The sequence below is a fragment of the Sarcophilus harrisii genome, chromosome 3 (assembly GCF_902635505.1).
Source record: "Sarcophilus harrisii chromosome 3, mSarHar1.11, whole genome shotgun sequence".
NCBI classification, from domain to species: domain Eukaryota; kingdom Metazoa; phylum Chordata; class Mammalia; order Dasyuromorphia; family Dasyuridae; genus Sarcophilus; species Sarcophilus harrisii.
Genome location: NC_045428.1, coordinates 78,288,026 through 78,300,888, shown reverse-complemented (window position 1 = coordinate 78,300,888; position 12,863 = coordinate 78,288,026). Strand labels below are relative to the sequence as shown.

Here is a 12,863-nt window from a genome sequence, read left to right as displayed (position 1 = left end):
AGTAAAAAACTAACTTATGATCATAGTTTACATGGTCAAGTAACCCCTAATGTTTAGAAAATGGAAATAATAAAAAAGAGGTTTTGTTCAAAATTTCTGGTAGATATCATTGCAGTTCCTGCTGGAGGCAAAGTAGAGGTTCTTTTTTTTCATGTTTGGTAGATTTTAATTATACCATGGCAAAATATAGCCATAATATTAATTTCTCTATTGGAATAAAATTAATTCAATTGAAAATGATGTATTATAGGCAGTTGAGGTGCCAAAAGTCCACTTTATTGTTAAATCCATATTGATTGATGGTCATTAATATGTCAACATTTGGAGGATGCTTTCTTGTATGCCTAACATAGATGTTAAAGTTTTCCCTAGATAAAAATTGAAATTTGTGCCTTAAGAGATAATTTAAAAAAAAAAAAACCACTTAGAGTCTGAAAATTACTGGATGCAAAAATGACATCACTTTTCCCTATTTCAATTTTGCCTCAAGCCCTAAAGCTGAAATTGACATGAGTAGTTATTTTTTTCCCAAAAAGCCATTTTGCATTTTAATCACTGCATGAGATACATTAATTGGTTAACGTTCTTAAACCACGAAAAATGATACATTGAATCATATAATTTTCAGGCTAGAAGGGACTTTAAATATGTAGTAGAACTCCTTCATCTCTACAAGAAACTAAAATGAGAGACTGAAATGATTTGCCCCAAGGTCACACGATTAATTAGGGCAGTTATAATAGAACAAACATGACATTTAGAATTTGAAGTTGTGGGTTCAAACAATGACTCTTTTACTTACTAATATTATCCTGAGCAAGTCATTGAGCATCTTGGAGCCTGATACTTCCTATGTAAATTTAACGGTCTTTTAAGTTTAAAATTTCATAGAATTATAGAAAAAGTAGGAAGACTCATTTTTTGAGTTCAAATCCATCCTCACCCAATTATTAGGTGTATAACAATGGATAAGTCACCCAAGGCTCTTTGCTTTTTCTAATATGTATAATGAGCAGGAGAAAAAAAATGGCAAATCAGTGCAGTATTGGGGCTGATGAAGAGTTGGACGTGATTGAAAAATGGCAAAGGAACAGAATTATAGATGTCATAACCTTATGAGTCAGAACAAAAACTCAGATTCACTGAATACCAATACATAATTCTTTCCACAGCAACAATTTTCTTGTAAGATTATTTGCCATTTGCCATATACTGCCCATGAATATTTACTCGGTGCAGCCCACCATATTAGGCAAATCCAGATTTAGCAATGATATTTGGGTTGGCATTGTGTACAGCAGGTAGCCATCTGCTACCTGTAATTGCCATGTCATCACCTTTTTGCAAATACTTTTGATGCCAGCTTCTCATGGAGATGAATGCCCTTTAAAAAGAAATGAAGTGAAAAGCTGGTAGAGCCCATTGGCTCATTCCCTGTACATGTTAATAACCTTGTTTATAAACATTATGGGTTATGGCACTGAACAAGCTGTTTTTTTGACAGACAGGATGAATATTTACCGAGTTGTCTTGAGAAATTGGAATGTTTTCTGGCAGAAGTGCACTGATACAGCTTTGGAACTACCAAAACAATTAAATTGCTAGTCCTTTAAACTCAATAAACTTGAATATAGGATAGGAACTTTCCATTTTAGGCAAATGTGAGGAAATGTGCCAAGTGATAATGAACATGACTCATTTTCAACAGTTGCATTTGGAGGAGTTTATATTATAAAACAGCAAATCAACCTCCCACAGTGTCTGCTATTGTTTAAATATGGTAGATATAATAAAAAAAAAAAAACCACAACTGAGATTACAAGCACGTGGCTTTTATAATTTACTCTTTGCATTTTTGATTTTCTATAATAGAAATGATATCTTGCCCAAAATTTCAAAATAATTGTACAAGAAATATGGTTTTATGAGCTGATAAGCAGAGAATGGGCACCTTTCCATTCAGTAACTCAGTGGAATCATTCTGCCATTTCTTTACGTTATCCACTAGTATTATAGAAAGGAAATTTAATTAGAAAACACATTAAAATAATGTAGAAGTGGAGACATGAACCAATAAAAGTTAAGGAATAATGAGTTCAGCCTGAGAAAGCATACTTAACTCAACCCATGTGTCTCAATACATAGAAAGATGTCAAACAAGTGGCTGACTTTACAATACCATATGGTTTCACTGTTTGGGTATAGTAGAGTAATAAGGTCAGAATGAAAGACTTAGTTCTTAATTTCCTTCCATTTTATTAGTTTGTGTTATTAATTCAAACTGAATTTATATTTAACACTTTGATTAAGATGACTACAGTTTAATATGTGTGTATATAGTTTTTATTTTTCTTGCCTCCAAATTTCTAATTTTTAATATAGTACAGCTACACCTGTTGTGAGACTATTTAGCCTAAGATGGAATACTTGGTTATAAATAGGAGTCTTTTTTACTAGTCCGTGGTCTAAGAGTTAGGATCTAGTGAGACATAGCATATGACAGGATGGTGAATGGGTTTTTTTGTGTGTGTGCTTTTATTTCACTGACATTCAGAGGGAAAAAAATTAAATGAAATCTATTCACAAATTAAAGACAACTCAGGTCTCTTTTTTCTTTTATTGGCATAATATGTATAGGAGATACAAAGATATACAAAGAAAAGGATCCAGGGTGTGGTAAGAAACACATGAAAAGAAAAAAGGAAGCTGAATGGAAATAAAGAGAAGAAACTCACAGAGAGAAACATACCACATCCTTTGGGCTTATAATATTTTATGATGAATACTGGTGGATATGAACTATTCTTGAGCTGTAGTTTGTCTGTGAGCTGATGTGGAACCTGCTATTTTTTTATTATTTTTAGTCCAATATTTTACAAATATTAGGTCTTTAGTTCTTTATTTAATTGAATTGAAGCTTCTAGTAATTTATGTGATTTGGCATTACAGTTAGCTGATAGGTCACTCTGCTTGGTTCTTGGTTCTGAGTTAGCTACTCTGTCCACAGTGAGGACATTATCCTCTGTGGCACACCTGCGATTATGAAAATATTTTCATCATTTTGACGGAGTGAAATTGCTAGGAGTCTTCTGTCCTTGCTGAAGAATAGAGAGAACAGAAGTCATCTGGTGTCATTCCCCAAAACAGTAACATCCTTTCAGTTTTGAATTATATAAAATTAACTTTTACATAAATGTATTTCATATGTAGACATGTTCTTTCAATACGTTCTCCATAGAAAGTTAAGTTTTCCAGGTCAGTAGGGTCTTTATTATATATGACAAGCTATGATCTATTAACTAAAGCTTAACCCTATGACCTGAAAAAAAATTAATTCAACTACAAGAATATCAAAGTAATTCCTAGAAAGCAATTTTGCATGATTGATGTTGGGCAGAATTAAGTTAAAGGAAGATTTTGGATGCCTGTTAACAAAATACTTGCTTATATAAACTATGGTTTAGGAATACATGTGAGTTCCAAAATAGATTTGTTATCGAGAACTCACTATTTTGGAAATCCAGATTTTGAAAAAAGAAAATTCTTTCCAACTAATAATCCATATTCTGGTCTTTACTTTTAATAAATATTAGTGTTTCATGGAATGTTTATATTATGTCCTGTATGTTATATATTAAACATTGTACTATTTATTCTTATAATTATATTGTGTTTTGGAAATTCTGTATGCACTGTTTTCATACAGTTCTATAAGCATCTTAAATCTGACTTGAATCCTGGATCTTTCATCAAATAGCAAATCTAATCCCAGTTTTCTGTTTTAAAGAATACTCTACAAATTCATTATCTTTCTAGAATTTAAAAGTTTTCAACTTTATTTTCCGTTGTAAACTGACTACTTTAAGCTTTCCATAGACTAGGCCTATTATCTGTAACACTTCATCACCATGTAGTATTTTTCATTGAGCATTTTTGCAGTGGACACATTCCAGTAAATATCACCACATGAGCTCTGTGCCCATTCAAGAGTCCAGAATGTCTATGTTAATTAAAATACTAACCCCTTAAGGCAGTGACTCAATATTTGGGGACTAATCCAAACAGGAACTCTAGGTTTTCACCTATACTTTCATTATTGGCTGCCCTTTTTCTACTTGTGACCATATTATTCTCTCATAAAAAGCATTCATATTTTATTTATATTTTAGATTTAGAGAAAAGAAACTATTGTAATATCCCACCAGGCACCTATATAAAAGAAAATGACAAAGTCATACAAATACAAACACTCCACACACACAAATACACAAATGAAAACCGCATTTACAATATGTCTATACACTTTAGAATTCTTCTTACAGATCTGGATAGGGCAAATGAAAATATTTCCCTTACTTTGAGCTATAATTAGGATCCTGTCAGTTTGGAGAAAAAGAGACTCTTCCCCCCCCCCAAAAAAAAAAAAAACTAATGGAAATATATATAATCATATTCCTTTTTTTCCCCTTCTTCTTAATCAAATTCAACAGTTGTAAGTAACAGTGAAAAATAACACAGACCTGGATTTTCCTATTTATTCTTTTCCATTCCTATTGATACTTGTCAGTCTTAATTGCAATGACAGCATTCTTTTTTTAACATCTGCACATGACAGCCAGATTAATCAGTCAGTAAGCATTTATTAAGTACTTACTATGTATCAGGTACCATGCCAAGTGCTAGGGATACAAAGAAAGCCAAAAATATCCTAAAAATATATCAGTTGCTAAGATATTATATTTATAGTATCTTAGCAATATTACATTTATAGTATCATTTCCTTACTCAAAAATATTCAAGTATTATTTTCTATTAAACTAAATGTATTTCCCATGCCACATTTACTCTAGCTCCACCCTACCCTTTATATATTTGCCTTATTTTTGATCTCATTCATGCTCACTCATCTCCTTATTATCCTATAAGCGTATACTCTTATTGTATTCGATCAGATCATAGAGATTTGGAGCTGCAAGGGTTCCTCAGAAATCATTTGAACCACTCATCTTAATTTACACATGAGAAAATTGGTTAAGTAACTTGTCACAGGTCATGTAACTGGCAGGAAGTTTGAACCTGCATCATTTAACATCAAACTCAACACTGGTCCCATTATACTTTGCTGCCATGATCATTTGTATTTCTTTACCTTTAGTCTTTTTTTCCATCACCTGGATATCCCTCTTGCTTCCCTTTACTCTATGCTCTCAATCAAAACATGTAGATTTTTCAGTGTATAGTATAATTTTCAGCCTCTCTCTGATGTCTTTTCTAAGAACTCCAGGCTTTCATTGATCCATCCTTTTCTGAATTCCTATTTAACTTATAGACTTTACTGAACAATAGAGCGATTGTTTCATATGGATTGGCTTTGTTCCCTCTAACTTGTATTACTTAGTAAGTGCCTAATAAATATACAATTGATATTGAAAAAGAGAGAATTTAAAAGTAAGTCAATGCTTTAACTTTTGTCTGGGTCACAAGACTGTAACCCACTGCGGTTAGTACATTGCAGTTTTTATATGCAGTCTGTAGCATTTATTGACTTAACCATGCTTAACAATAAATTGTACAGATATCAAAGGTACTTTTTATAAAATATTATGAAACTGGTGGGTTTTATTGGTTAAAGGAATGACAGCAAATGACATTTGCTTCCTGTCATTGATATGAGGGGAATAGTATTACTTAGTCCCATCTACTCCAGAGACTCTAATCTTATAACAAGACTATTGCCATATTTCATATTGAGACTCTGAACTTGGGCTAGTTCTAAGTTCAGTGACACTGGGTTACTGAGTGTGTATTTGTAGCCTTTCCAAGAACCTACTAGAACTTGGGCTTCACTAACATAACCTTTAAAAGCTCAGTTGCCCCCATGTCAGTGATGAAACATCTGATCTGCAATTAATTAAACTAAAGCTAGATAAATTTCAGTCAGCTCATTTGTTGTGTATGTGTACATGTGTGTTTTAGTAAAATGTATAAAAGAAAAGTCAGGAATTAAAAAAAATTTAATTCAAGATCTAATCCATTCTCTTTTTTTCTAAATTAAGAGTTACTATCTTGATTCTATTCTCTGATTCACTCATTACAGGAAGTTGTGATGTTACTATCCCAAACAAGTCTTGTCTTCTCAATTCCAATAAATCCTAAGAATCTTTGCTGAATTACTGGAAACATTGGAAATGAGGTTACAGATTAATGCTCTCTTGGTTGGTATAATGTGTGTTATCTTTAGAATATTTGTTTCACTAAAAATATGTTGTTGTTGTAAACTCTCCCATTTAACTAATGATTCAAACAGCAGTGAAGTAGGTAAGAGGCATTATTTGGATGAGCACTTCTTTTGAAATAATTATATATGGATGACATGCGATAACTCTGTTGTTATTTTGCCCTCAATCTTTGTATTTCAGGATTTTAGGGCTCTTTATCCGGGGTATTGAGGAAAACAGCAGGTCTAAAAGAGATGGACTATTTCATGAAAATGAATGCATCGTAAAAATCAACAATGTGGATCTCATAGACAAAACCTTTGCTCAGTAAGCACTTTTTTATTGTATTTACTTTATTGATCCCCAGAATGCTTATAATAGTTATTGAGCTCATTATGGGCAAAATTGTAGGTAGAACTTCTGGTCAGTTTCCTACAAATGACCCCCAGTACATCCATTTAGAAATGCATTCTATCTTTTAGCACACTCAGGGGTGGCCCCACATGTGTCACTGGCAGCCCTGTATATGTTAAGCCATAGACTATAGCAAACCTTCCTGTCTGAATGGTTGTCATGCTTTGGTATCAATGGATGGCGTTTGTTTTTCTTGGAACGTGGGTCACTTAGGCTAGTGTTTAATGACTATTTTCACAGACTGTTGATTCAGCTTGTTAATTAACTTACGAGATGTCAGCAGTATCCATTAGTCTGAAAATCTGTGATAGGAGTTTGTCAGGACTCAATGACTAATAGAGGCTAAAATAAATAATTTTAAATTTAAATACGTGCCAAACATTTATCTTTTTGTCTTCATGTGCAAATTTTATGAATCACCCTACTGTAAAATCTAGCAAATACCTATGATCTAGCTGTGTTAAACCCCTGTAAAGGAGTATTCTGATGATTTAGATTGGGTGAGATGAAAAATAAATGCAAACTAGGGAATATTTTTCATTAGGGAACACTAGGATATCAAAAGCATGCTAAGAACAACTGTTGTAGACTTCTGGAAACCAAAAAAAGTATATAATAAGCTTTTTAATATGCTAACACTCACTAATAAAGATCAGCAGCCCCTGATGATGACATGTTCCAGAGATGCTTAGAAGATGGGTCATTAACCCAACTGCCATTTTTTAGACATGCACACAGAGATGATTTTAATATGAAAATCAGCAAGTAAATACAACCCCTCTTACCTTGACACCTTAAAGAAGGTTAAGAAAACAAATACACAAACAAAAAGAACAATGCATTGTATGGATCCTCATTGTATGGATCCTCTGTGAAGGAATTTATGGAAGTATAAGAAGAGTCATGGTAAGGAGGATTTTATTATCTATAAAAACCACACAAAAAAGATCAAAAATCCTTTTTAAGTATGAAGGTCCTCAAATGCATAGTCAGGTGCAAATATATTAGTTCTGAACTCATTCATTCTTTATCTTGGTTCATCAATAAGAATAAAAATATGAAAGCTTTTTTATGAAGTCAAGAAAAATTTACATAGAAATAAGGGTTGCTATGTTTAATGAGTTGAAAATTTTCTGGCTTAGGTGATCTTAATGTGTGGACCACAAAATTGTTTTCTTAATATTTTAATAACTTTTTTTAGTATAATGCATTTCTTTTGTAATTCTACATATTTTATGCTATTCATTTTGAAACCTTCTTCTGAGATGGAATACATAGATTTCACTGGACTTCCTAAGAGGTCAATGACACAAAAAGTCTAAAGTTCTCTGCTTGAAATTCCTCAGTTCTTATGAAACTGATGATAATTATCATGAATAAATAAATTATTCCCTCATCGTTTAACCTAATGATTATAGTTTTAAAAGGTGGTTTGCTATGTACTGAAATAGAAATGGTTTTCTTTCAAGGGCTCAAGATGTCTTTCGTCAGGCGATGAAATCCCAAAGTGTGCTCTTACAAGTGCTTCCACCAGACAACCGTGAACAGTATGAAAAGTCAGTCATTGCACCTCTTGGAATCTTTGGTAACAGTGATGTTTTCAGAACAAAGGTATCCCCTCCAATCCAAGTAAAGCCAGCATCAAAAACAATCAATCTGACAGGAGCAAGCAGTCTGGAAGGAGACACACAGATTTCTAGCCAACAAAACAGGAGCCCCAGAGTACCAAGACTAGGAAGAAAGCCATCATCACCATCACTTTCTCCCCTGATGGGGTTTGGAAGCAAGAAAAATGCAAAGAAAATTAAGATTGACCTTAAGAAAGGTAATTATTAGGAACTTTTGATTTCCATCTGTTGACTTCAAATAGATACTGGTAGAAGGAACACATATGCTTTTCATTGGTTATCTTCTACTTTGTAGAAATAGCATATCCTTTTTTTCAGATCATATTTGTATTCATTATATTCTTTTAATAATTATATAATTTGCCAAAACAATAATAATTTTCAACACTGACACATAAAGGCTCTGTGACCTTGGAAAAAATCTCTTTACTAAGTCCTCAGTGCTCAAGTCAACTCTTTAGGACTGTAAGTTACAGATAAATGGTAAATATTTATTAATTTATTATTTTTACTGAGAAACTTGCTGTCATATATTTTACTTATACCACAAATCTAGAATAATAATAGTTCATATATGCTATATGGTGTATAAAAATCCTCTCCTTACATCACTGTGAGGTGAATAGTATGTACCTTAGTAGTTAGTATTAACACTTAATAGTATTAGTATTAGTATTTCCACTTTACAGATGGTAAACCTGAGTTTCCCATGTGATTGCACTACTAAGTCTGATCCATTAAGGATCAAAGTCAAGATATAAATGAAACCAGGTCTTCTGTTTCTGTTTTAGAAATAAGAAAATAAATAGGAGTGAATGAAAAGAGAAGACAAAATAGGATAAACAAAAACTATAGTAGCTGAACCACTTGGAAGACCTCAACATATTCCTCCAGATGACCTTTTCTGTCAAGTTCTCTAATAAACCTATTTAGCCCTAGAAGATTTTGGCATTCAAAAGGAATATTTATTATTAATCATTTTCTTGTAACTAAGGCATATCTATCCTCTATTAAGAACCACCATATATTTAGATTTACCTTACAAAGAAATAACTTCTAATTATTTAATTTTGAAAATCCATAATTAGTGTTAGCTGCCTTTTTGCCATTTCCATGGCTAGGTCATCATAACTCCAAGATATTCGTTGAGTTAAGGACAGGTGAGCAGAAGGCATATGTGTCCATTGTTTGTATGGTTTTATATGTGTTAAAATTATATTAATTGGAAATCAGCTGTTCTGGAATTTGTAATGATTCATATAAAAACTGGCTTGAAATTTACCTTTGCAATATGAATAGAGTTTGCCATGCAAATTAATAGTGTAAATAAAATTTCTGGGAAAATGTTTGAACTACTTAAGGAAATAAACTCTTCAAATCATCCAAAAGTGCTTCAGAAGCACTCATTTACATGTAAACAATCGATATGTTAATTATAAATCATACAGTTCACTCTACCAGCCCTCACTTCATTAGCCTAATTCTAGTGGTGGGAGGTGAACAATGAACATTATAGGCCAAAATAAGATGGATCCCACAATGGGCACTAGAAAGGAGAAAATGTGACTCTAAGCCAAGCAGGAAATGATTGTCTCTAATGGAAATTAACATAAGCATGGAGACCAGCTGGGTACTATGGGATTGACATAAACATTAGATTTTCTAAAATGGAAAGGATAAAGAAAAAAGGTATGTTAAAATAAAGAAGATGTAGTAAATAGAAGATGCTAGGAACTCATTGAATCCAATAATAATTGCTCTTATTTGCATATCATTTTAAGGTTTAGAAAAGCTCCACTTACAACCCAGGAAGGTAGAAACTTGCAAGTAATTATTATGCCAGTTTTAGGAATGGGGAAGTGAGATAGTCTGATAGGATTCTTTTACTATCTCTAGCATCATATTATGCAAAAGGTGTCCTAGCAAGTTGATTAGTACACATATATTTATTTGATTTGATTTGATTCTAGTTAATAGAGAGAGGAGAAGAGAGGAGCACAAAGAGATAGAGAAGAGAAGGGAGAGAAGTTGGGAAGCAAGTGGCAGATATAGGGAGGGAGAAGAGGAGAGGAAATGAATGATACTTTTGATACTCTAGATTGGTGAAATTATCCTTTATGGTTGTCCAATTTCCTTAACAGTGATCCAGTAGATTCACCAAATAATCTTAACTTATTTTATTTAGTAAGATGGTTTCCTTCCTGGGAAGAGAAGACATTGACATAGCTTTTCCAGTACAACTTACATTTGTATTTCTCATTTAAATAAATGGACAAATTGGCTTTCTTGTATAAATTTTTCTCATTAAAGTTTGAATAGCAGGAGGTCAGTGGCCCTCAATAAATAAAATTCTGTGGTTCTGAGAAATCAGACTAAAGACTCATCATTCTAAAACAAATGCCTAGGGTCCAGGTACCATCCTAGTGCAGTTTTATTATGTAGGTTACATCACTTCTCTGAAAGTAATAAAACTTGCATTTATTTTATAAATCAATCAGTAAGTATCTGCTCTGTCAGACACTATTCTAAACATTGGAAAGATGAAGACAAAAGTAGCACAGTTCCTGCTTTCAAAGACTTGACATCTGAACAGAGAGATGACAAGTGCAAATATAATTGTATATAGAGAATCTAAACAAAGAACACAAGATAGTTTTGGGAAGGAGGAAATGAGCAGCTTGGGGAGAGAGATAGAGATCAGGATGAACTACATGTGATGTTTAAACTGAGTTTCATTGTCAAGTCATGCATTTCAAAAGGCAGAGATGAAGAGAAAGCCTACAAAACACATCCATGTCTCCCCCATTCTGAGCTAAGCTCCTCCAAAAAGCCATTCTTTTATAGGTGCCTCCAATTTCACCCTTCTTACATGTTCTTCTTAACCCCTTACATTTTGACTTTTAATCTTACTATTCCACCAAAACTACTCTCCAAAGTTACTAATGATTTCTTAGTTACCACATCCAATGTTCTTTTCTCAATCCTCATTCTTGATTTGTCTGTAGCTGTTGACACCAGATCACTCTCCCTCCTACTTTTCTCCTACCTATCTATTCTCTATTTCCTTTTCTGAATCCTCCTCCAGGTCATACCCCGTAAAGGTTAGGTGTCCCCCATAGTTCTGTCCAGGGAGCTCTTCTCTTATCTCTTTATATTACATCACCAGGTGATCTCAACAACTCCCATGGATTTAATTGCCATCTCTCTAAATCAACTCCCATGGATTTATTTACTATCGCTATATGATTTTAATTACTATCTCATGATTCTCAAATCTACTTCTCCTGCCTTAGTTCCAGCTGACTTCAATGTATATCTAACTGCTTGCAGACGTCAACAACTGGAAGTTCAAGTTAATATGTTCAAAACTTAATTTATTATCTTTCTACCTAAATTCTTTATTCTTTGTACCTTCCCAATTATTGTGAAAGGCAATACTATCCTCCTAGTCCCTCAGGCTCACATCCTAGGAGTTATTCTAGATTCCTCACTGTCCCCCATATCCAAGCTGTTACCAAGTCCTGTTGATTTTACCTTTGCAACATCTCTCTAAAATACCCCCTTTCTTCTTCTGACACTGAATCCTTAGAATTTAAAAATGTTTATTGTTTTGTTGATTAAAATAGTACAAAGCTATAGAAATAGGAAGAAAGAGGAAAATATGGCATTATATGTAGGAAGGGACCAGGTTGAGACAAACTTTAAATATTAGAAAAAAATATTTTTGAATCTAAAAGTTATAGGGGGCCAGTTGAGTTTTGAGTAAGGGGATGCAGTGGAGGGTATTGATTGTGACACAATAAGATTAGTGTTTTAGGAAAATTACTTCAGCAGCAGTGTGGAGGTTGGAATGAAGAGGACAGAGATAAGGTAGAGAGACCCAGGAAGAAGAGGGTATCATCACAACAGCACAGAGTAAAGGTCTTATCACCAAATAGAGGTTATTTGAATGAAAAGAATGGAACATACAGAGGAAAATGTCATGGAGATAGAAATTAAAAGACTTGGAAGTGGCTTAGATACACAGGGCAAATAAAGCATAAAGAATTAAGGATGGCATTGAGGTTGGAACCTGAGTGATTAAATTAGTGATATCTTCTATAATTTATATATTCCTATATGCCATACACACATATGTGTGTATATACACAAATACACATATGTATATGTGTGAATACCACAAACATGCACTTAAGTGTGTACTTAATCACAATAAATCTTTATATACATATATGTATATGTTTATAAGAATATATGTACTTATATATAATATATATGCATATTATATTATATATATATAATTTTTGTTTGTGATGCCTGTGGGGACATAATTCAGAATTTTCAAGCTGAACCCTCCTTTGTTTATTTGAAGTAATGATATTTTAAGCAAAGCTTCTTAAACTCTAGTCACAATTCCATATGAGATTGCATAATTGAATGTGGGGGTAACGAAATTATGACTTGTTATCAGTAAATGTTTAATTTGTATACCTATTTTATATACTCATATATCCCTTTCACATAAAAAGTTTCTCTGGCAAAAAGGGGTTCCAAATGAAAACTATTTAAGAAGCCCTGTTTTATAGCATTTAATTTTAAGTCT

At 33.0% G+C, this 12,863-nt stretch overlaps 1 protein-coding gene across 1 annotated transcript in view; it reads left to right on the top strand.

The window, feature by feature from the left end:
* PARD3B (par-3 family cell polarity regulator beta) overlaps window positions 1-12,863 on the top strand; it is a 740,364-nt gene that overhangs the window by 171,329 nt on the left and 556,172 nt on the right. Inside the window, exons 6-7 of the mRNA XM_031961171.1 lie at window positions 6,420-6,545; window positions 8,102-8,457. Of these exons, the coding sequence (XP_031817031.1) occupies window positions 6,420-6,545; window positions 8,102-8,457 (482 nt within the window). The remainder of the gene's footprint in view (window positions 1-6,419; window positions 6,546-8,101; window positions 8,458-12,863) is intronic.